Below are 26,088 nucleotides of genomic sequence, written 5' to 3'. Positions count from 1 at the left end.
CCGTACTCGTTACTACCTCGATTAATCGCTGACTTGTCATTTGTTTATTAATATTCGAAGTTTGAGGAAGGAAACTTTTTTATCACAGATGACAGGAGCTTCGAAGAATGATTAATAGGCCTCCGCGATCACTCGTACTTACGCTTCTCTGTCCGTATATTACTGAGATGGTTGACTTCTTGGAGGAAAAGTATTAGGAAGAAGCATGGCTTTTAATTTAAATCAATAAGAATAGGAAAGGTTTCTAATTATACACGATGAAGCAGGTAAACTGTTACAGAACGATAGCAACTGTTTTAATTAATTTCTTGAGGCAATAGAAAATGTAATTTCATTTTAATCACTCTGTCAGTTTCCCTACGAAGAGAAAAGCATTCCATGGAATTCTTTCATGTCAACATAGCGCATTACGTGGGTGATCGATGTTTACGGATGCAATAAAATTGCGGAAAATCACCGCGTTCGTCGGAAGTCGGGAAATTGAATGCACAAACCGCCACCGATCGCATGAAACGAGGGATCCGAGGTTCTGGAGAATGATGCATACCAATCGAACGACCGCACGATGCGCGCGTGGCCAGCAGTAAATCGCGGGAAGTGCCGCGGCCTCATGATATTTAAAATGACGCCTGTGCGGATCAGCGGTTCCGTATTTAAAACCAGATGACCTTCGAGAACGGGAGAGAGACGAGGAGAATGGAGGAACGGCCATGGAACGGGATGCCTCGACTAACATCGAACTCTGGTTGTAGCCGTACCTATCCAACCGAGGATGGCGTCGACCTACACTCGCGGAAAGTATGTTGACGCGGTTGAAAAATGCGTGTTTTGAGAGAACAACAATGTAAACACGAGGGTTGCCAAAACCACGATGGATATTTTACTTTATGCTTCCTGATTCGTACCATTTTGTACGCAGATTGATATCGAAAGTTGCCGCTTGATCTTGAAGACATTTATTAGTGTACGTCAATGTTTGAGAATACGCTAGTTCATTCACAAAATTATACATTTCGTACTAGCAACTTTGTGAATGATCACATGAAATGTAGTTGTGCCAAAAATATGGGTGTCAAGCTTTTAGAAGAAAGTAATTCGTTCACAAAATTACTTCTCCAAGAGTAACAACTTTATGGTTGAACGTATACAGCATATCTAAAATGATTTCATCAGTTGAAAATGACTGTGACGGTATTCTGCCTATAGGCAGCCGCAGCTGAGATCACTTAAAAGTGTCAATCTTGCTATTAGCATCGATTTTCTCTTCGCGACGCCGTTGCAGCATTGAATCATGAACGATTTTACTGGAAATGAATGAGACGTGATTTCGTCGCGCATTTTTCTCTAGATGATGGAGTCACGTCGGGTGATTTACAACTCGGATGCGCACTTTGTTTTTCCGTTTGTCAGGCGATCCTTTGTCGCGTCAGATAGAAATATGGAGCTGATGTCCTTGTTTATTGCAAATCTGTTTACTCGTTGGTAAATAATAATGCACCAGGGTGTTTACGAACCGTTGCTTTTGACAAGTGATTTGTATTTCATCATGTTTCATAATTTGTATCCTTATCTTTGCCGGATACGAGCTAGAATAAGGTGGTGGATCTCGAAATTTGTCTCAATTAATTCGAAGAAATGTTCGAAATTAACAATGCTATCGCGGATCGGATTTTCTTGTGTCTAAACTTAATTAACGATTTCGTCTCACGATAAGTTTGGTTCCTACTTGAAAGGGTTTTCTTGAAAATGTCGGTTGCGCAGCATATTTTGCGGAGAGTACACATATTCCTTATCTCATTCCAAGTATCGCAGATAAAACATTGGGACGTTACCTTATCTGAGTCGCATTACGTGACGTATTTCAGGCAAGATTTCCAGGCTAGTCGATGAACCCGAGCTCATTATTCCCATGGTTATCAGGCCTCTTTGAAACCATCCTTATCGAAATAATGTAGGTTTTGTACGACAATAACGAATTCACAATTTCTTAAATGGTTAATTTGAAATTTAAATAAATTTTTCATTCTACGAACGAAAAAGAAGCTTCGCGTGTCGTTATAGGCTCGACGATAAAATAAATGGTACCGTTCTCAAGTTTAAATTTAAATTTTAGAAGGAAGAAACAAATTCAAGACTGCGGCGTAGAATAATATTCCTGTAAACATAATTGTATTTGCATATTCCTCGAATTCTAACAGCCTTACAAAATTAATTCAAGCTTTCATCGAAGACTCACCAGGTAACAATGTTATTTTGACAAGTAAACGTGCCACTGCCTTGAAAAATATAGCCTTCTGTTTCGACGAGTCCGCATGCACTTCTCCCTCCTTGGAACTGTTGCTCCGAACGGAAACAGCGATTCGTCTTGTAATAACATTAACAACGCTCCAATCAACTTGAATTACCCGATGCACTGATTTGCATACATTGAATTTACCTTCGCGAGTGTTGCACCTTTAAATTAACATCGAATTACTTCTTAGCTTATTCCTTTGATTTCAACTCTGACAATGTGAAGCACTGCGCAGGTTTCTCACGTTAATGTGTAACAGTACTCGATGTGCTTACGTTTTGATGTTCATTGGAGATTACGGAAGTATTATATACAAAAAGAAATTGTATCCTTCATACAGGTCTATGAGAGTGTATCTTCTGTAATTCTAAAATACAATTTCTTCCATTGAATATCGGAGAAGTTGTTGAAACTTTCAGTGTGTAAACTTTTGTAAAAAGAAACGTGATCGTATATTATTGAGATATTAAAAATAACCGCGATTAAAACGACGCAATTACTTTTTTCCTTGTGTGATCGTGATTGGCCTTGCATGACTAAAAGGAACCGGCCAGCCTTGGAATCTTCTTGATATTTTCAAGAACAAAAGATTATGGTACCTAGCAACACTCGAAGTTTGCGCAATATTTCACGATTTCACCCAAGTTTTTGGACATGCTTTCTGTCACTCGTTAAAATTTAGAACTCTAGCGTAACGATCATTATCGAAGTCCTTTTTACTAACAAATGTCGTTTTTGTTTTTGCAGGGAGCCAGTGTACAAATTTTTCAACATTATAATTACCCCTTGAAAATGGATTCGATTTCTATACTCACCGGATATTGTAGGGAAAGTGAGTCCATCGCAAACACCAAGTTTATTGATAACGAAAGTGAGGAGAAAGCTTTACTCAGCCAGATTACACAGGGGAGTGGCCACCGAAGGAAAACACCATCGAAGCCAGGACGAATGAGAGGGACATCAGATATTAATTGGCAAAGGAACAATGGAATAACGTGCTATATGAGAGGTCTAGATGAGTCGTACGCGTACACAAGGTAAGTACGTGTAACACTAGTAGCTGGAACCAGTCCATACACTGTTAACGTCATAGAAAATAGCCACTAGCCAGACGAAACGCGATATTAGAGATGGACTAGTCACCCAATTTTAAGATTGTTTGTCATGTGACTTTTCTATTTTCACGTCTACATGTACTATTTGAAACTTTGTGTTTTTTATTTCTCCTACTCGTAACTTATTTATATATCATAATTTTGTTACTCTACTTTATGAAATTCGTTTTATAGAGGGCAGCCGAATTTACAGTGAGCTTGTTCGATGACTAAAATGAGTTACCAACATCCAACGAATATTATTTTCAGAACCATAACTTCATTTGCTCCCGCGGCAGAATAGTTACGTTCTACAACATGTGCTCAAAACGGCTACATGTTGCCATAAATAATAACAACATCTATCATTATATATTTGCACGGTACAAGCGTACAGGAAATAATATTTTCACAAGGCTGGTAACACTCTGCCATAAATCACCTGATTTTCGTGGCGTGTAATCGTGAATCCAATTTGAATTACCTTTCTGCACGTGACCGAAAATAGAATTACCGTTCGGTACATTGAACTTTCTTCAGATACCCGTTGTAAATTTTCATGCGAAACGTGTCGTCGTTTCGACGAAGAAAATAAAAGTGATCACCTCGGTATTTCAAAAATCGTGACCTTCGCCGGTTCATGGAAGCAGCATCACCTGACCGTCAACGTGTCAAGTAAAGTTCTGTAACACGAATGACTTACAAAACGTTTTCAGACGCAGCGTTAGGTGACTGGTCGTGTTTATGACCAGTAGCGTGTACAAACGAGGTGATACACTCCGAGATTTTATAAATAGAATCGAGACACGAAAGACTCGTCTCGTCTGGAGTGAACGTTAATTGTACCGTTGCTTCAAATGAGGCTGAGACGTGCAGACAGTGCAGATCCAACCGCGAAGCGAGCAATTGGTTGCACGAAAGCGTTTCCCGACCGCTACACTTATCGCTTAGAGAATCTGATTCCTGGAGTCGTCGTCCCATCTTTCCTTACCGGATGGATAACGCTGACAACCATTCAGCATTTTTCTATATTAAATACAATTAAGAATATATTCGGTGTGCTTCCAAGAATCGAGTCAAGATCAGTTCGTGATGCATAATCTTTATTTTATTTACAAATAGAATGACGTTTAGATCTCCGTCTTTCAATTCCTCTTTAAGGTTTCTACAGAATAAATTAATACTTCGAGTAATAACCTCAGCATCATTTTTATACATTAAGTTTACGTTGTCGACCAAGTGTTGGTCATCTTCAGATGTTAAGAAATTCTTCTCCAAAGTTTATTTTGAGAATTTATATTATATAAGCAGAATAGTAATGCTTATTTTATTTGTTAATACAATAAGATCTCCTACTGCTATCGATAACCAACGATTTCGCTTCATTCCTCGGCATCTTTGTCCTAATAAGCGGTCAGCGCGGATCAACTAGGAAGCGTTAATAGACGATAAATTGAAATTAATGTCTCCGTTCTTGAACCTGGAGGACATCTTTCAATGTTACACGAACCTCAAGTCAATATTATCTCTGTTGGATTTCGTGACTCGTGACTTTTCCAGTAACTTTTTCCATAATTGCGATCGACGTGGGCGTCCCCAGACGTCTTCGGCTCCAGGATGCAGAAGTTTGTCTTGGCGTCAAAGAGGCCAGCGTACGTATCGAAGAAACGGGTTCCCCATAGCGCCGTGGCGGGAAGGCAAGTCCGACGTCTGCGCTCGCATCGATGACACGCGCTGTACTCGTACTTGACTCGAGCAGTAGAATTGCCCGCGTGGGTTAGACGGTGTGCAGAACCGGGAACCGTGTCAGTCCGCGCCGAGTACTTCGTGCGGGAGCTTGCGCTCTCTTAGTGTGGTTAACGGGGGTTGGTTAGTAAGCTCGGTCCCAGCTAAATAAATCTCCAGATGCACAGAAGAGGAGCGAGAGCTCGTCAATCGAAAATCAGAGATTCAGTGAGTTAAGTTTGTGTGTGAGAAGACAGGCATCCTCGGCTCGAAAGGTGTTTTTGTTCGCCACGTTCAGTCCAGGTAAGCATATCTCAGACTGTTTTTTCGTACCGTGACCTTGATGACGAATAACCGACGAGAGAACGATCATTTCGCGCCCAGTGTGTTGTTCTAGCAATCTAGCTTTACCGATTTCATAAAATTATTCAATCGATTTTGCAACTTTATTACAAGAACTAAATGTACAACTTTACAAGAAGTTTTTGTTTCGAAATGAAGTAAAGCTAAGTTGGTAAAACACTGTGCGTCACCTCCAACAGTTGGCTCACTTGGATATTCACTATGTATAGTTGAAAAGTTTGGAGCACCCTTCGATCTTTGGAAGTATAATAACAGGGGAAAACAAAACGTTTTCGTTAAACAAATTCTCTTGAAATGGATCAATGATGACAAAAGCGAAAGGGTTGAATATTTGAAAACGAAGTATAATTTGTGTTGCGAAGTATAGTAGAAACGTTGTATTGTGTCACTATCAATACACACAGCTATCGACAATCGACATTCTAATGTATAGTTTTTCTTTGTATACACAGTGGTTCACGGTCAGCATTAACCGCATGTTCCTTTTACATTACGACAAATATAGAAATTAATTTATCTTATTATAAATAAAAACAATTTTCTGTCGCTGCATTTTTTAAATTTTCATATCGCTCACTTGCATTTCTCCCTAGTGGATGTCGACCGTTTGCATCAGGAAGATTAAGTTTACTCATATCGGAGTATGTAGATAAGTCTTTCCAGAAAGAGCAAACTTTGCTCAAGTATTTCGTGCAAATTCCATTCTTAACTTCTCACGCTTATCGGTAACGCGCAGTTTTTCTGGGCTACCGGGTATCGTAAATTATTTTTTCCAAACACACGTCTTATATTCTTAAGGTGATATAGTTCTACGTACATTGAACATGTTTTGAACTCGGTAGTTTTAGTGTTAATTAACGTAATTTTATATATATCCACGCTGACATAAGAGATCATACAATAATTCTGTTTGTAAAACTCACGAGACTTCAAAAGTAACATTTCTTAAAATAACCAATAGTGTTGATACTCGGGTTAAATTCGACTTCAAAAATGTACGTGCTAAATCCACAATTGGTATTGATACTATGATTAAATCGGGCTTCAAAAATGTAGATAGTGGACATGTGACTTCGGAGTCATGCGGGGTGAAGATAAATTATCTTGTATATGCGTCGTATATATGTGTATCATAATTCAAAAACCACTATGTGGCCGATTTTGACTCTGAGTCATTGTGTACACGGTAGATCCTTCATTATACGAAACTCTGCTATCCAAACACTCTATAATGCGAATGTTGTGGTAGCAGAAGTTTCTATAACGTTACTCAAACAGTCACGTCCTTGCGAAGTATCCCTTCTCTTACAGAAACCTTCATCGGTAAGGATCAAAATTAATTCCAACCGCAACAATTTCAAATGTAACACGATGTGCTCACGCACATATTGTAATTACTCCCAAGCGGAAATGTGTAGTGCTAAATATAGAAACAGAACATGAGGCACGAGGAAGATAAATACAAAGTGGTGAATTATCTGTGAATATGTTATGGAATTAACAAGAACGTATGGTATTGGGAGAGTCATAATTATTGGTATTAAAAATGTGTTTCGCAGGAATGGAGAGAGGATTTAGGTGATTACAAGATAGTATGAATTTTTAGATATCGAAGTTATTAAAATTGCAGACGTTTCTTCACCTTCTCCATCGTAAATACTTCTCTAATGAGTGAGAAACTCTACTGTATTTAACGACAAAGTACTAAAAGTAAAATAGGTGCCAGTAAATTGGAATCTCTTTTACACCTAACAGATCGCAACGCCTAATCGACTCCCATTGAAATCGTTTTCTGGATCAGTTGACTTATTTATACGCTCTAAAAATCGCTTCCGAGGCGATAAATTCTTCGAATTGGACCACTAAGTATCGTCACGGATATACGACGAATTGGAACAGGACATGCCAACGAGACGATTCGACGATCCTAATCCGAGATTGTAAACCTATATTAAGAAAAACATCGACGTAAACTGACGCGGTGAACCAGGACGTACATGTGTAAATGACGAGACAGATTGTCAGCAGCGTTACGATTCCACGGAATACAAACACGATATTAACGTTCATCGCGATAACACAGGGTATCTCGTTAATCATAATGGAATCGGAGAAATATATACATATCGGACTCCAGGAAACCATCCCCAAACCAGCCCTATATGTATATTACGTTTCAGGAATCAAACTGATTTCCTGTAAATTGCTCCATTATATTCTCGATGATCGACGATATGAGGACGAAGATACGATAATAAAAAAAATAGGATACAAGGATATTCTAATGCGTGACTTTGAAGGCGTCTCCGCCTCTGGAGGCGTGTGTCGATATTCCATTCGCCTTAGAAAACGGGATTGGTCGGGGCTGGTTTCTATTTGCAAACCGGTAATCATGATCCTCGTCAATCTTTTTCCATTCGCGAACCGCTTTACCGTTTTTTTTTTCATCGAGTTAAGTGGCGTGCATGAATACCGACGTTCCTGCGCGCTGTGAAACACATCGTATAATTGACGAGCATAATCGAGCGCTCCGTTGCGAACGAGCTCACGTGGATCATTCGCGAGTCTCTTGTAGATCGCGTGTTGGTGATCAGGGATACCCCGTAAGCGTGACGCACGCTCGGAGATTTTCCTGGTTACTGCTAAAAATTATTAATTGTCGCGAGATTCATTCAACTGAAATCCACGTCATCGTCCTCTTTGCTGGCAGATGGGACTGTATTCTTTTTGCGTTATATCGTGAGGTGAATCATTAATAAATACCGAAAACGTTTTGCTTGAAATTGACGCAGCAAGGCGATACTCTTCGGGAAATATTTGATTGCGTGGTGTTACGTAATAATTAGTGTAAACGTATAGGTCAAGGTTATCTTTGTTTCTGATTGAAAAAGCCAGTTGCACAATTGTTTAATGAACATTGAAATCAATTTCCTGGTTTCCTCTATTGGATAACCAATAGACCAACCAATTACATTGGGAAAGTTGTCATTGCATTTAATTAGGCTGCTCTGACTAGGTGGTGTAGAGATGACGTAGTGCTGTGTCAACTAATTTTTGCTTGCACGCCTTTGAAGCATGACTGAAATGAAAGACGAATAGGATTCGTAGACCTTCCAGAGATCAACTTTTCACCTCGAAAGAGTGTATTTCAGAGATTCGCTTTGTCACTGGTGTCGGAATAATGCTTCACAATATTAGATTTGATGCGAAAAATAGATACCTATTTTGTTTACGGACTCAACGTGAAAATCACGTGAAATATTTATTGCTTTCCGTTGACAGAATTAGATTTTCGAGGTGTGCAGTACGTGACGAGATGAACGCGATATGCTTTATCAGCAAGAATTATTGTCTTCTCGATACGCGATGAACTATAGCAAACATGATTGAACTAGTGCAACGGTTGATTCATAATCATTACGTAAATTGTGTCGATAACATTGTTTACGAAATACAAATGTTAAATAGATAGTAATTATTTTTCAAAGCATTAATTCAGTGCATTACCACTCACAGTGTAATTTTTCATTATCAGAACTGCCTTCCTTTGTCATCAAGTTTAAGACGAACTTCACAACAAGAACTATAATATTTTTGAAGGTTTTTTTACATAGTTATTTGGCGTACTGTATCTGGCAATGAAGTTATTCAGTATTATTTTACGCTTATCACAGAGCAGTGGAAAATCGCGATAGGTTTGGTCTTGTCATTAGCAACTAATTATACAGCACGCGTCGAGACACGAATAGGTCAAATTGAAACATGACATAAGACTCCATATCATAATTTAATTAAGTAGACAGCCTGCGTCGTTGTTTCACATGGGATGCCGAACTGTAAATCACATTTTTTTTACACAGTTGATTATTGGTCAAGGTATTTAATAATCGCATAGCGTTCATTATTGCCTTCGGTTGTTGCTATTATTTCCTCGTGACTCGATAGCGGAAGAATATCCAGAAGGAATAACATTTGTACGTGCCTTCATTGGAAAAATTTAGTAGATGTTAGTTGTAAAACTTTTAATACGTTTTTCTCATTATGATGTTCTTATGAAGTTTAAATCCCGTATAATGATTTTGGAACCGGAACAAATTTCACGTAGGAAAAAATTGTCAAAGTTCACTTTCCTTTTGTTAATGCCAAGTGCACGTTGATTACTATGGTATTGAAAAGTGGCAACGACAGTTTTTGTTTAGATAGGCAGGATTTATTCGCGGATACGCACAATCGCGACAGACCATTCACTATTTCACAATTCTCGCACCGTTGCACGAGATCGCTATATATAACGCACAGCCGGTACGCAAGATATACTTTTAACTAGACACGCTTTGAACGAACCGTTCGAAAAAAGATTCACGTATGCACCTCGGAAAACACGCTCATTTTAATCCGGTACTTTCACTGGCTTTTTCCATGTCTGCGATTTCATCCTTAAATTTGAATTTCAAATTTACTTGGGCAAAATCTTGCTGAAATTTGATGCTCAAGTGAATGGATTTTTTTTTATAAAATATATTAAGTTACGCAGTTAGTATATTTTCTGAAAGGCTGCTTAGTTCTTAAATTCTACAATATTTATTCTGAAGTTTTGAATATCTAATTAGTTACGGCCAACTTTACCAGGCGAAACACAAAGGCAACGAATCCATATTAACGATGTGTCAGGTTCAATATTTCGCGACTGAAACGTGCAAAATGCTTTTTTCCGACCAAACAATCTATTTACAATTGTTTTACGTTCAAATTTTGTAAGTGGAAACTGAAGGTCGCGGATATGCGCACATTGCCTGATGGTTCACACTTCGCACACCATTAGCACGATGCTCTGAACGTTTTAACATATAGATAAAAGTCACATTGATCAAATGAACGCAAACATCGGAATATTTAGGAGCACAGAAGGCAATGACTTCGATGTTTTCCATTTTGCTGACATCGCGAAACATCAATGCAAATACGATTAGCGCGTTACTATTCGATAGTACTGATACAAAGTGAAAGTTAGTACACGTCATTAGGTCGAGAAGAAAATTTAATTTCACCCGAGATTAGCCGACGAAAAAGGTTGCATTCAAATCTGTAATTTAGTCGAGAAACCTGAAAGTTTGCTTTTACTTTTCACCTTCACAATTTTTTCGTTGATTCTCTTGAGAGTGGATCATTCCCGAGTAAATATTAGTATACCATCCAGTGACTGACCGAAAGGAATAAGTTAACTAGACGCTAACAATCCACCGACTAAACAAATCTCAGGTGGTGTACGCGAAGTTTTCCACTTCGAGATAAGATTTTGTTTTCCATCACCGCGTGTGACAGCGACGAGACCTCCGATAAAATCACCGAACAGATTTTGCGTGTTTCGATAAAAATGAGAACGATCATCGAACGCCATTGGAGGCACAGATGGGCCTACTTATCAGGGGCCATTATCTTAAAATGTCGAATAACAAATAAAAGATAATTCACCTTTTATCAGTTTCGCGGTGAATAAAAATCAGAATTTGATTAAACATGATATTTAAATTACGGAGCAATATTTCACAGTGAATGTACAGAGATATAACTATTCGATCGAAGCTCGTAAATAATCCGTTATGTGGTGGTTGTTTTAGTTATTTATTATTCGAATAAGATTACGCTCTGCGCTGAAGCTACAGGTGAACGGGGTTATTGAACTCTATTAAATCGCTTATCGTTTCTAGAGCATACGCTGTGGCGAATTCGAACTGCACAGAGATAGATGAACAGTTCACAAAGTTTTGATATTAAGTACTAGTTTTTCCGTCAGACCTTTAGCTATTAATTCATCAAAATAAAAAATTTAAGGAGACCACGAGCACCACGATGTACATATTTCTTTCACAAATTATTATATCTGTATGGAAAAAATACATCTGCTTTTGAAATGTACGCAAACAAACATGCAAAAAAAAATAATAAAATTTACGAAGAAACCTCTCTTTGGCATTACAGAGTAGATGCTACCGTCGCCTTAGCATGGTGGCTATGAAGGCGCAAAATTGATCGTTTATTTATCGGTGCTCGAGGTGCGAAATCGGGTTAAGGTTAAACCATGTAATCGTGTAACTGTTACGGCGACGTTTTGATGCAACGACTGGCGCGAGCCACGTTGGAGAGGCTTCGGCCAGGGAAACCGACGCTGTGCGCATAATTTATGGCGGAGAACCGCGTGTATTAAATATAGAAAAGCGCTAAACGCCGACCGCACGTTCCGTCCAGACGGCCGCTAGCGATAACACGCAACACGCGAGACATGGGAAAGTGCACGAGAATCGATAACTTCAAACCGAGGAAACTCGCGAGTCTACTTCGTGCTACCGTTTGAAAAATTGTCGTTCACGAACATTATTACTCATTGGTAATTGTGATTAATAGCTAGCGAATAATCAAATATAGTTTATTGAAAACGGTCAGCAATAAATGTATTAGCCCCTAATAAAATTATAATTTCATCTACTGAAGGCTACGAACGAAGCGTAGCCTTCGCAAAGGCACGATTTCACAGAGTTACCATAAGTAATCGCAAAGTAACCATTGTCTAACTCTGTTGCATACTGTTAGCTACACACTATTCGAGAAAAATATTTCTTCCGCTCTTCCCTCTGCTGAACAGACGGTCCGCACGTGACGTCTTCCGGTCCTCGACATTCCTTTGCGTTCATTTGAAATATTTACGTCTCCCGCGTCCAGTCGCGAAAGTAAACTTGGGAGACTTAAATACTACTCACGGAGTACGTAAGAGATTCACGAATGGATTGTTGCTCATTCACTAGTGACGTTCGAAGCATTCGTTTCGGGTGACTGTGTTTTGGCTGCCTTCGAAAATATTAATGGACATAGAATAGTCCAATCGATGTAAAATTAACATTTAAGAGTAGATGTTCTTCGTTATCGAATATCTCGTGAAGTAGTAAATTTCATGCATTCGAACAATTTTTACACACTCTAAGAATAATCGATTCCTGTAAAACAGTAGTGTTTAAAATCAAATTGTGAGTTCATGTTGCAAACACGTGAATGCATCGACAAGGAAACTTCGTATTAGGTAGATAAATCTTATCCAATCATGCGATGCTTCAATTTTCCTACCTCCTCGTACAAAAGAACTGCTGCCCTTTCCGATTCGTAGAATTCTGCTGTATAATTATTCCAACGTTATCCGTGTAGTTAGCTAATTTGAAGAGCAATAATTTCAAGGACACCGTTTCCCTATTAAACTCTCGTAAAGATGGCAAAGTGGAAACGTTATGGAAACGAAGATATGAAATTTGCATTTACGAGTACATCATATCAACTGGAGGCATAAATCTTGTGAAAATGAAGCACAGCTTTGATTACGTTGTTGCCACGTAAATTTATACCATTATGTTTACAATCTACACAGATATGTAAATTAAATGTAGCTTCAACTTCCAATTCAACCATGCTGATACATTACACACTTTGCGTGGCCAGACAAACCTACCATTTATTCATATGTATGTTTCGACCATGTAGAGTTATCTTCATGTACGAAAATAAGTCTAAAGAAACCCGATTCATTTGATTGCAACTGCTACAATATTTTGTTATTAATGATCGATACTTTATTTAATTGCATTTTTATAGAATTATTCATTCATAATTCATTGGTAACAACCTGTAAATAAATGCATACTCGTCTGACCACTCTACGTTTGTGAATTTATAAACGCACTAGCAAAAAAAAAAAAAAAAAAAAATAGTGGATATCATTAATTATATCGATCGATGTCAGTTTGCACATTTCATTTGGATACCATTCGTTTCTCGTTTTAAGTGTTCCACCCTATTCATGTACGGTATATCATTTTCCATTTTTCCATTGCAGCGTTCGCGATAAGTCCGCTATTGAAATTGTAAGTAATGCTTTCTTTCATTATACGTATCGACCGGCGCGAGACGTACACGTCACTAGAAAATAAATATTTAATGACGGAAACGTCGATAGCAACAGGTACAAATTCGGTTCGCAGACGGTTGCACGCCGCTCACGTTTCTCACGTTGGCAATCACGTTTCCTATCTTTCGGCACGTGTGCTATTGCGTTCGTACAATGTAATACTACTTGAATTACGAAGACCTCGAATTCCTTTAACCGTTTTGCTAGCGAGGACTCGACAATTGTTCACACGTTTGTGGTACTTAATTGCTACTAACGCCACATCCATCGACGGATCCTCCTTTGAAAACAAAATAGAACATCGTCGAGCGAGCGAGAGCAATTCCTATTAGTTAGAATACGACATGAACATTTTGCATGCAGAACGTGTCCGATCTTTTCGATTCGGATTTGCATCTTATTATGGATCCGTGCCAGTCGACGGTAAAAATAACGACACACGCGTTTTATTCATTCTTGTTTATCCTGAGCGTTAATAGTTGACTGCAATCGAATTGATTTTTTCAAATTGTTCACCTGTTATGTGGAAACATTAAGACCATTTGGGAGGAGTTGGGAGCATGGATGAAACGATCAAATTTATGAATCCTATTTCACTTTTTGTAAATATTGTTTCAAGTTGAACAGCGAGAATTTGAGTACGAAATGTCGAGCTCTACTCGCGCGTCAGTTACGTTGACGCGCCAACGTTCTAAATTACTCTTAACACGTTTACCCATTGATGTTGCTATAGTAAATACGTTTCATTTATTTCAATCTATCGCGGGTGCTAATACGTTGCGCAATTACTCAAGGATTTATCAGCCGTCACGCGAGTTGCGTCTCCGTGCTATTGTTTCGTTATCATTGAAACAATCAAACAAAAAACCAAGAATTGTTGATTCGACACCGCGCACGCATTAAAATCTCTCATTGTTCGAAGATTAAATGCACATTACCGCGGTAGAGCGCACGGTAAACGAATACTGTTTATCGAAATGTATGACGCGATTATTAACATTTTTGTCATTCCCACACATCCCAGTAGGTACGAGTATTTGTTTGTATCGCTGAGATTTTAAAACGAAACTGTTACTATATTTTCGAAGATAGTACTGTTCCAATTTCAGACGGTTGAAGCCATTCATTTCCCAGCCTATAGTACTGCAATGTTAAACAAAGGTCGATATTTAAAATTCCGAGGCTCGACTACTCCCTCAATGTAAAGGCAAACTGTACTCGTCTTTATGCCATGGGTTTCTATATATCGCGAAAATATCGATGCTTGCTTAGTGTCAGAGGGTATAGTTGTGTAAACCATCACATGTTCGGACAGTGCGGAGTTTGAGGTTAAACGATAATTAAAAGTAATCAAGGACGTGGATATCAGGATGAGATGTCGCGCTAGATGTCTATCGGTAGAATTGATTTACTATTCATCCAACTTGTAATTTGTATCCGCTTTTGGAAATATTCTGAGAGTAACGTGTCATTAAATGCCACGTATAGGCACGATCGTGATATACATAAGTAGCACTCGACTGATCGAGATAAGTGAATATTTACACGTAACCCATTACAAATGCTATCGCAGATTAAATTTTTACTTTTCTCGTAACGCCTACACTTATCTGCCAATGAAGAGGCGAGATGTTTCATTTTACATTTCATGTTCACTCAAAATCCAGTACAAATTCAAGTACATCCTTACTTATTATCTCCTGCGTAGGATATCATGTTAGTGGGAATTGATTAAGCCCCGCACCAGTCATGTTTTATAAATACCTTTCAGAGAGTAATTTAATTAGTAATTTAATTAGTAAATCTTGTTTTTTTTTTTTTTTTTAACATTTACGAACGTGTTTCCGCAGAAGCAAAGATACCAGTCAATGTCACACTTATATAGAAGTACGATTTACGTCAGTGAAATAGATGTAGCACCGCTCGAAATTAATAGCACGTCGTCAGGTGATTCCTCTCTCGGTAAAACGGTGCTATAAAATGTGACATGCTTTCGATAATGGAAGCTTATGGCTAGAGCAGTTCGATGATAGTACATCGAAAATTTGAGATTCAATTTTTGACGCTCAAGTAGGTCAAATTACTCGCCATTCGTTACTGTAGCTACTATAGCTGGAGATATTACAAAAATGTGTTTTGAAATATCAATGTTGTCAATATGTAGTGTATAAAATGAAAAGATCTTCGTAGTTTGGATTAAAAATTAGGAACAGAGTTTAAAGTGACGTTAGATCACGCAGCCACCTAAAGAAAACTCCGCTATTGTTGCGTACTCAAACGAACGGAAACGCGCTGCCTAATCAGCGGTCGGTTTAGTCTAGAGCTTTTATCTCGCGTTCGCGTGAAACGTCGCGAAGGTTACAATCAATTGCTTTATGTTTTCATCGGAAGAACACCGCGGAGTTTGTATTGCAGCGAAAATAACGGCTCGAGCGGTGAACGTGCACGGGAATCGCGGAGATAAAGCGCGACAGGAGACATGTCTGACTACCACACGCATCATTCTACTGATGGGAAGTTTCACACGTACGCCTGGCTCGGAGCCGCTCATTGTTCCCCGCTGACATTGCGAGCGCGTGCGATTTTAGGGAAAGAATCCTCTCCTCGTGGAACGCGAGTTCTCCGAACAATGAACATCGCCAGATAAGGACGAACGGAACTCGCAGCTCCGTTTCGCGGTAACGGCTAAAAACCCCGAGCTGTTAGCGTCGATGTAGACTTCCCGATATCTCGGAAACTTTTCGCGAGCGCAACGCAGCGCAATCGCAAATGAGGTTGCACATTGCGACGGAGGCAATTAACGTAATCGCTAGACATCGATCGGGAATCGGGAAGTCATCGTTATTGGGTTCATCGAAAGAAGAGGAATACATATTCATTCGCCGTACCTCTCTACTTCGACCTTCACCTATGGCGTTCCTTTTATTGCTCTAGAACCTGTACACATATATTTGAAGATTATAAATTACGTGTGAATTTAGCGGGAATGGAAGAGTTAATTAAATAATACTTTCTAAAATTGCATGTTTCATTCGGCAGATGACTAAAAGGAGCGTCCCTATAGACTTTGCGGATGTGTTTGAGTGTACTTATTTTTGACGACCGAGTGATAAATTTCAAAAATTATCTTTATGATTTCTGCGGCGTTATCAGGCGTAATCATGAGTATAAAGACATAACTCTGTGCACCGCAGATAGACATATGTATTTTAGTCGACCGGGAAGTGTGACGCATATCGAAGTGCGAATTACCGAGTGTCCGACAGTTGCATTAAAATATGGATGAAATCAATGGTAAATTTTTGATAGCGAAGTCTTAACTCGTATTACTAATACATTATTATTTATCGTTATATTTTAGTACACGTATCCTCTACAAATTCACTTAAGTACGTCTTAGGCGTGCGAAATTTTTGTTGGTGAAATCTGTTTTGCCTATTCGTGACTAATACCGTGATTACTTTATGATAAGATATTTCAGATATCTTATTCTAACTCGATATATAAAATTATTTTAAACGACTCTCTTGCGTCACTGTTCGGACACGTACAATTTTTTGCTAGAATATGTCTTCTGAACTGCTAAGAAAAATGTTTTCTTTCTAACAAAAGTTTTAAATTATATATAGAATGGCAAGGACAACTTTATTATCATTTCTCAGGACTCGGCTAGAACTCAGCTTTTCGTGCCGCCAGTTTAACCGAATTCTATTCCTGTACTATTAACGAGTACACGTGCGAATTTTTCAACTCGTGTCATGCTTGATTCTTATCATCGAGTACACGTGCGAGTTTCTCGACTCGTGTCATCCTTGATTCCTATAATCGAGTACACGTACGAAATTCAGGATTCGTGTCATACTTGATTGTTATCATCGGACACTGTACGCGCTCTTATTGGTTCCAGGGTGCAAAACCTCATTTCGTATCAGCGAAATGGGCGCGTTAATGTTTGATTGGTTCTTCTTTCTGAAATAGCATGTAACGTGACAGAGAAACGACAGATATCGATCGCGTTATTGCTAATGTCGAGATGGCCTACCTTTGCGGTATGTTCATTCTCGCATAGCCTACTTTTCGCGCGGCCCAAGAATATTTATAGACTTTTACTCCTTCGTTGTTGGACGACGTCACTGAACTTTAACAAGCCAGGCATCTGCTCGAGTAAGTCAATATATATTCCAATGCTTGCCAAATCCCAAACAAAAGCAAACGACCATTCTTAGCAATCGTTTACACGTTCGCATAACAGTCAATTTTACTGCGGGTGTTGTAGTACTATAATCACTTGGTAATTTCTATGAATAAGTTACGGTAACTTCTGACAAATTTTAAGTCAGTATTAATGAATTTCGTATATGAAATATATATTTTCCATACCATTTTAATTTAAAAATTAGCTTAATATAATTTCTGTACAAATGTTGACGTGACTCTGGATAATTTTTTTTTTTTTTGACAAACACGCATTTAATGAATATTTTCGTGAATTTATTCAATGCATATTATATTCGAAGTACAACATACTTATATGTTATGAACATATTCTAGAAATGCAATGAAAAATTCATAGTACAAGGTGGTGTGAAAATGGGTCATTGATATTTCGACGTTATAACAGATAATAGGCGTCCACGTGGCACGACCTTTTTCCTTGGAAACTATAATTTGCAGTCCATCTAATTCTCGATACGTTTACTGCGTCACTTTTGGTGACACTCAACGCTGGATTGCTTTGTTCGACTGACCCACTTCGTCAAACAAATTCCGTCCTTTTTACCTGTCTGTTATCGATGCGTTAATGTATTTCCGACATCGTTCGTATTCATCCAATTCCATATAAACTCTCGCGAGTGTGAACATTAACTTAAGCACTTCACCCTAAAATGTTTGTATTTCGTAAATATTTGACGCAATCGGAGATTGCAAAGGCTTGTTTTTTATTTTTACACTCGCAAACCTACCTAAAACGTTACAACCCTACACTAACTATAAATGACACATTGTGCGTAGTCCGAAGTGAAGTTCAGCGTTTCTACGACATATCATCGCGTATCGCGAGAATCGATATCGCACAGCTAGAAATAAAGTACGTGGCAATATCCTTACCGTGCTTATATATATAGCTCGATTTTCTAAAACCGACAAACGGCATAAATACCCCTCGCTTCTGTACATGTGCATCACCGTAGTTGAAACACGAAAGTGGAATATTACCTAAAAATAGACATCGCGTATACCTATGGAGTTGACTTCACCAGTTACAGCGTACACACTATATACGTTTTTAGTTGCTTGAACTTTAAATGTTCTTACAATTCACGTATACTACGAAACAATCTTCGGAATCAGTGACTTGTTAGCCCCGAATAAACATTATAAAATAGTCGATACATTACGAACTGTTCAAAATTAATTTTGCCTCCACAATAGAAACGTTAATATTGCCGTGGCACTTGTCGTTCGAATTTTGCTCCCAAAGAGTTCGTACGTATTCGCGAGCAACAAACGTTAAGCGAAACATGACCGAGTGCGAGTTGCAAAATTGACGATCTCTGTTTTGCGATTTCAGCAATGTCCTTGGAGGAATCACGGCGTTCGCAGCGTCCGTACAGGTACGGGATGGTTCTCCTTTGCGTTGGAGCTCTGATAAACTGGTTAGGCCTCGCCGAGAACTACGTCGAACCGGTACGATATGTCGGTGTTGCTTGCATAATTGCGGGGGCTCTTCTCATATGTGCCGCAATGTGCTGTTGGCTGCACGCACCGCCAAATAGGGCAACCATGCACACACAACACACAAATCATCCGATCACGGCACAGGTAAGACTTCAGTTTTCTTTTTTTCAAAGCCAGCGACAACGATAAACGTTTCGTTCTAAACGTCCGTCACGGAAAGTGCGTTGAATCCGTGTCACAATGCCGTCCGAGAGAATTGAAAATGTTCCGTGGATTAATTTGGTAATATGCAATGATATTGTGTTGGTTTCAATGATTATTTGTCGTTCGAACGACTCAAGAACGTGATATTTTCGGAATTCTTTGTAAACCTTGTATGTTTTGATGCGGGAATATTTATTTCTTCTGATCTCGCCACTAGGGGCTATGAATTTTAATTGGGATGGTTTGTAACAGTGTTGGATAACTTGTACGTAAATGCTTATTTCTATGGAAAGTCCAATAGTTATATTTGCCTTCGACAAGTTTATCGGTGATAACGAAGGAAGGAAAAATGGATATTCCCTAATAAAATTAGTAAACCATACTTCCTGGTCGTCATTTAAACAACAAGAAAAGATTAGAATTGATATAGTATCGTTCGGTATTATCAAATAAACTACAACACAATTTCGATTATCTTCGTTAGATAGAGGAATAGAGAAAAAAACATTTTTGTTTTCCTGTCTTTGTATTATTAAAATTAAGTATATATAATTTACATTAAGCATATATAAAATACTATATCACCCAAATTAAATTTCTAAATAAAATAAAATGGAAAATTTATGGATATTTTTTAAAGACGAACCGACAGATTCCAAGTACAAACAAGATATATTTAATGGCAACAATTTTGGCAATTCTCCCCTACTCTGAGGGCTTTAAGTCCAATCGCAATTCACGTTTCGATCCACGTGAGAGTCTTCTTCAGGTGTGTTCAATTTATTCTGCCACAAAGTAGCAACGTGGTACGTTCGTCGAATTTCAACGCTCTTACAGATTGTAATAGCAGCGTAATTACTGGTTAGACCATTATCGTGACTATTTGCGTATTTGCCGATTGTGTCGACTTTTTTACAAAGAAAATGGAATTTCCTTGTGTCGTTTCTTTTGAGACCGTGTTACACAATGAACGAGCTCGTAATACAATATATTTATCGCTGCCTGACAAATGATTTCAGCAGTAATTACGTAATCGATACCAAAGTCCACGTCACGTCGACGGAGCCGTTATTTTTTCTCTCGTCTAATTTATGCACGACGCGGTTTAAGGGTTTCGAAACGGTGGTCTTGATCGAAGCCCTCGAAGATTATAGCGTTCCTAGATCGATCCGGGTCAACCCACTCTCGTATACCGCGAAGTGCTCGTGTATACTATAGCGGTGTACAGCCCAATCGCAATTATCGTTGCTTCAAAACGCGCTGCGGGATAAAAGTACCGCAGTCCAACTTTCTTTCTATCATTCGTATTTCAAATTCCATAGATGATTGCTTGCGGTACGTGAAACTAATTTTAAGACAGGAAGTAAACTGTTATGTGCAGGTATTTAAATATATTTAAACACTTGTATTTGAATTCTAAACGTTAAGTTATTTTACTTTTCAGTAACGTCATTTTACTTTTCAAAAAAAGTTTGACGACCCCTGTTGTACTTTATGCAGACCACATTCCAACTAACCTTCTTTCTTCACTCGAAAGCCTCTGGAACCATGCACGTTCGCGTGTGCCATCTGGCCTTTGGTAAATTCACGGTTAATTATTGTAAACTCGCGGTTGAACGGATCCAGAGATCGTCGAGATTTACGCGTGACGGGACGGAAAAATCTCGAATCGTCAAAATCGCCGAACACGTGGCGCGTCGTTCCATAGATAGGAAAGGTTGCATCACGCAGATACGATCGTTGCATATTTTTTCACGGGCGTCATGGAATTCCCAGCATCGTTGCTGATCGAATTGGTGACTGTCGTTCGTGGAAGATTTTATCGCTCGTTTTGTCTTATTTCGTGCCAATTCACACTTTCATTGCGCACCTTCGTCGCGAATTGCTTCCAAGAGAAGTTTCTCTGTTTCATACAATTTCAGAATTTAGAAGTTTTTCAAAAAACAATTAAAATTGTATTAGTGCCTTACGATTGGCACATCTCGTGTCACACGAAACTAAATTGGCGTGTAACACATGTGTGGTGTAACATGCTGCACGATACAATTCCGTTTTTAAAAGTCTCGTCTCTTTTTTTTTCTTTCAAAGTAGAGTGTAGGCGTAGCGCTACTTAAAATAGCAGTCGCTCCTCCTTTCGTTGCACGAGAGGAAACAATAGAAATGCATAGGTCTGTCTGCTGCTCGATGCATAAAGGAGGTCGGTGGTAGTTGCAACGCTTAACTACTGTAAGGATATTCACCCGGAAGCTCGTATCTATATTTATCGGTAACCATCCTTCGATGCAACATGTTTCAGTTATAATTGACATACATGGAAGGGTGAGAGAATATTTTACGAAGCATTAAGTTAATTTCAATGATGTTGTATACAAGTTTCACTTTAAATTATTTTGAGAACATTTTAATAAATTTGGTACCGAGAGTTTTGCTCATTTGTCGCTTTTTCGAAGAAAATCTTTCTAACATGATTCGCAAGTTTGTTGATTTTTTGAGGGCCTCAACATTGAATACAGTATGAGAAGAGAAAAGGAAAATTTGTTCGTGTCTTCCTTTGCTTAGAATAGAATTATAACCTAATATCTACTATATTCTGTTCATTTTCCATTACTGACTAAAGCTCGACATAGAATCAGACTCGCGATAGCTCATTAAATAAGTGAAATCCTTTATCCTGGTCGTGAGCAACGAACAAGATCGCCGACAACGCGAAATAGTAGCTGAACGGGTCAGTGTTGCAATGGCGTGACTGCAAATCCCGTCATCGAAGCGTGCCTCGAGGAAAGCGTTCGATTTTGGCGAGGAAAACCGACTGGCTGGCCTCAGTCATTCACCTGGAGATTCAGTCTGAAACCGATTATGTAATTTTCTCTGAACCTCTTTCTCCCTTTAGTCACGCATAACTGTGGCTATTTTCATTCTCCGTGTCTCGTACGTCACTTTGCGCCCTTTCGCGGCTTAGGTCCGACCAGTTATAATTTTATAAAGAGTGTCGAGGCGAGCGCATATATGTCTACTTACTATAGCCAGATATCTATAGGTAGATATCTATAGACGACCCGCGATATATATAGAGGAGCACCATTTCGGGGTTAATATCCTTGCGGTCGAGCATAATACCGTCATAAAGTCGCGTAACAAATGGCGACTTGGCCTAGGAGGACTTCTGGGGTCTCCGTGAATATTTCGAATGTTTTAAATGCAAATTTTTGATTAATTTTATTCTAGCAAAAGAAGGTATATCTGAAGCTTAAGTAAATTTAAAAGAAAATAGTGATCATTGCGAGCAATAAGTTTCGAGAGTTCCAAGTGATCTCAGAAGGCCTTAGCAGAAGGCATTTTATACTTAAAAGAAATGTCGTTCTCTTTGTAGTGAAAACATGTGGAACAATACTCCTGTTCTGGCTTTCATTTCCACTTAATTACAAATTAATTATACAAGTCCTCCTTACACCTGAAGATACTCAACACACAATCAAGAATGTTAATAATTACTTAGAAAGTTCACTTAATCAACGAGCCTTACGCATTACCTTTTAGTGTAATGAACATAATAGTGACAAAATAAGAGAAATGAGAGTGCAAAGCACTTCTGCGTCCCTCCAACATGGAAATTCCTAGCGTCCCGTTTCCGCGGAGCGTGCGCTTTCGTCGGGAACGGATTGCGTAGGATTTGGACGAGTTTCACGAGCGACGTGATTCATACGGTAACTTTCTGATCGCAGATAGACGATCCGATCCATGTGATCTCCATCGAGGAACCATCTAGTGTATCCAGGCAAAAGCCGCCAGACTACGAGGCGGTAACGGACGCGCCACCTAGCTACGACGATGCGATCAAGCTGAATCCTAGCCACCTGGTTAGACTGAGCACCAGCAGTGCGTTGTCGTTGCCGACTGTGCACAATATGATCCCGAGAACCGTGGAAATTGTTTCTAGGGATCCAACGCCGTCGCCGCCGCCACCGTACGCGAGGTAAAATTGATTTGAATCTTCGCGTATCCACGCTTGAATGAAATCTCTTTCATCGACGCGTTGAATGAAGGAACGATGAAGATTAGTGTGGGAGGCCGTGAGGTTTATTTGTAAACCGTCCGTGAGAAATGTTTGAACTGTCCGCGGACGTGAAAGCCAGAGAAGCGGGAAAACGAGGTCGAGCGATTCCGTGCACGTAGGCAGAACCGTGACGTGATTTCTGTGCTATGACGTCACTGCTGTCAAACAGGTTGACGTCATGTCACATAATGGATAGGTGTACCAATTAACCACGTTGGTAAATTTGTATTCTTTTCGAAATAGAAGCTGTGTAAATTCTCTTTCGTTCGAAGCAATAATCGATAAAGAGCTTCCTACCTTTAGGAATGATCAATTTGACTAAAGGAATTCGAGAAGCACATTTCTGTGGGAATCGCGAGGACAGAATAATTTTTAAAGATTGTTTAGGACGAGCTAAAGAAATTCTGATTAAATTCTTTTAGGAGTAGGCGTGTAGAATTGCTCAGAATTAATGAAGCATATTCCTTGCTAGGAATATGCCAATGAAATATATTATTATTTTTCACGAACAATTCCTTTCTCGTTTTCAGGTGAGATCTTCGTCATCGATAATCCCGATCGCAACGAAAGATGTTTGCGGTGTGCTGGGGGTCCAGCGTTGTGCTCCACAACTTGAAGGCACGCAAGAATAACCGCGTGACGAGAGTGTGAGGACTCCGTCATTCGTTTAGCGTCACGACGACGATACGAGCACGTTCGAAATACGATCACGATGAACGTTGCCGTCGTCGTATCTCTGGACCTCGTCTATAGTAGACTAAACTGTTTGTGTTCAAAGAATTAAACGAGTGGTCGTCCCACGGACAGGGCACAGCTTTTGTCAAAGGAACATATACCAACAACATGATGGAAGATAGAATCGATGGTAGAGGGTAAAATAGTAGTCGGCCTATTCAGCGGTGGATTCGTCTACGAAGCGGACAACGGAACGATCGACGCTTGAGGAGCGAAGAGGGTTGAAAGCCTAACGAAGATGTCGCGAATGTTGCTGTGCCTTTCGAGAAAAGCGCCTAGAGAGGGAGACCAGCGCCTAAATAAACTCTAATCACGGGTGAGAAATGGAACCGGTTATCACGAAATCGTCAGGAAACTTTGAGTGGACTTGCCTTGAAATCTCCATTGTGTACGAGCACGATTATCGATTTCGTCTGACTTATTTGGAGCGAGTTTAAAATAGCGATCACGAGTCATCGATGAAGAGACACGTGGCACGTAATGTTCCAATGAGTCCATCCGTGTGAGGTGTATCTGCAAACCCCGACTGCAGGTTTAGTGGATTTTATGACGTACACTAATATGGAAAGCAATTGCAAATCATATGTAGATAAATGTTACATAAATTGACGCGATAATCAAATTTACAGTATATTTCTGATTTATTGCTCTCGCATGTATCAAACGTAACTGTGTTATGAATTATTTGATGATATCGAGAGGACAACGTAGCAGTATTAATTGTTATTTGTTATATGAAATACGTGACCACTTTTTAGCAAAGATATTGCAAATGCAATTCATATTTGTTCACTCGGTATTAACGAATAATCGGCGACACAATTTCAACGAAGTAATATTAACATTTTATTTTGTATAATTATATATATGTATATATATATTCTGAATGGGATATGTTTTTATATTAGTATACGTCATTAATGCATAACGTCTGGAGTTTAGCAATACTCGAACTTGTCTCTTAGGAAGAATTCGAGACCCTTGTAAAAATACGAGAGCGAGGAGAGTAGACGTCCTAAAAAGATCGGAACTATATGCGTTCCGAGTCTTCGTCGTTTAGACAATCGTGCGGCTTAATAGAGAAACCATTTTTGCTTGCCATATGATTTCCATGATTGTCAATTTACACGTATACGTTGCGCATGTGAAACTCATTCGCACGTCCATTTTATTGTGATATATATAACGATGATGGTGTGTTGCGATACATACGTCACTTGTCGAACGCGACGTCGCTTTGTAAAACAAGACTCTTTTTTTTATAATGGAAATACAAATATAAAGTTAGGCAACTTTTAAACTAAATAGTCTTTCCTTATTTCCCTTCCATATCGAATTTTTGAGTAATTTAAATATATTATACTTCATTCCATTGTTGTATGAGTTTACAAATTAAAAAAAGAACTAGACTGCTGGAACTAGACTTTTGGTCTACCAAAAATAGAAAACATTTTTTATCAAACCGTGATTAACATTCAAAATAAACTGAAAATGATAATGGTACCACCCACACAGTGCACGATTTCATTCAGGAAAAAGTTGAGTCGTCGTCGATAAATACCCTTTATTCAATCGGAGTAACATTTATACTTACTTAAAGCATGTCATTGAACTTATACGTTCGTACAACTTTATTAACGGCAACAATAATAATCGCAATAATGATGAGAACGTAACGACAATAGTGGTCAATAATGGACAATAATAGGAATAAATATCATCAGAATGGTAACCTCGAGAGAATCGGGAACGACCGTTCAACCGTGGGGCCATTTCCATCCAACGTTCACGTTCCCCCGCCGTATTGTGTCGTTTCATGTTGAGCAAAAGAACAGATCCTAATCACAGTGACAATGGCAATTATAATTCGTAATGATAATGACAATGACAAGAATAATGATAAACGTCGAGATTAATCGTTTAATCGCCGGCCGACTATCGCTATACTTTAATTTATTATTACCCTCACTACACGGTGTCTTGGTTAAAGTAT

At 39.0% G+C, this 26,088-nt stretch overlaps 1 protein-coding gene across 3 annotated transcripts; it reads left to right on the top strand.

The window, feature by feature from the left end:
- Positions 1 to 3,148: 3,148 nt before the first annotated feature.
- LOC128887583 (uncharacterized) lies at positions 3,149 to 25,400 on the top strand. 3 transcript variants are annotated; one of them, XM_054143627.1, is made up of 4 exons: positions 3,149 to 3,330; positions 18,996 to 19,246; positions 23,029 to 23,279; positions 23,891 to 25,400. In XM_054143627.1, exons 1-4 carry the CDS (start codon positions 3,309 to 3,311, stop codon positions 23,892 to 23,894), a joined length of 528 nt encoding a protein of 175 aa, XP_053999602.1. In that variant the 5' UTR covers positions 3,149 to 3,308; the 3' UTR covers positions 23,895 to 25,400. The 3 variants fall into 3 exon arrangements, with proteins under 3 accessions (XP_053999602.1, XP_053999605.1, XP_053999604.1); XM_054143630.1 differs by lacking the exon at positions 3,149 to 3,330 and adding an exon at positions 5,155 to 5,415; XM_054143629.1 differs by lacking the exon at positions 3,149 to 3,330 and adding an exon at positions 16,633 to 16,717.
- Positions 25,401 to 26,088: the final 688 nt, after the last annotated feature.

Source organism: Hylaeus anthracinus, unplaced genomic scaffold (genome assembly GCF_026225885.1).
Source record: "Hylaeus anthracinus isolate JK02 unplaced genomic scaffold, UHH_iyHylAnth1.0_haploid 11989, whole genome shotgun sequence".
Lineage (NCBI taxonomy): Eukaryota > Metazoa > Arthropoda > Insecta > Hymenoptera > Colletidae > Hylaeus > Hylaeus anthracinus.
The sequence above is the reverse complement of the archived record's forward strand: the minus strand, read 5'-3'. Positions and strand labels throughout refer to the sequence as shown.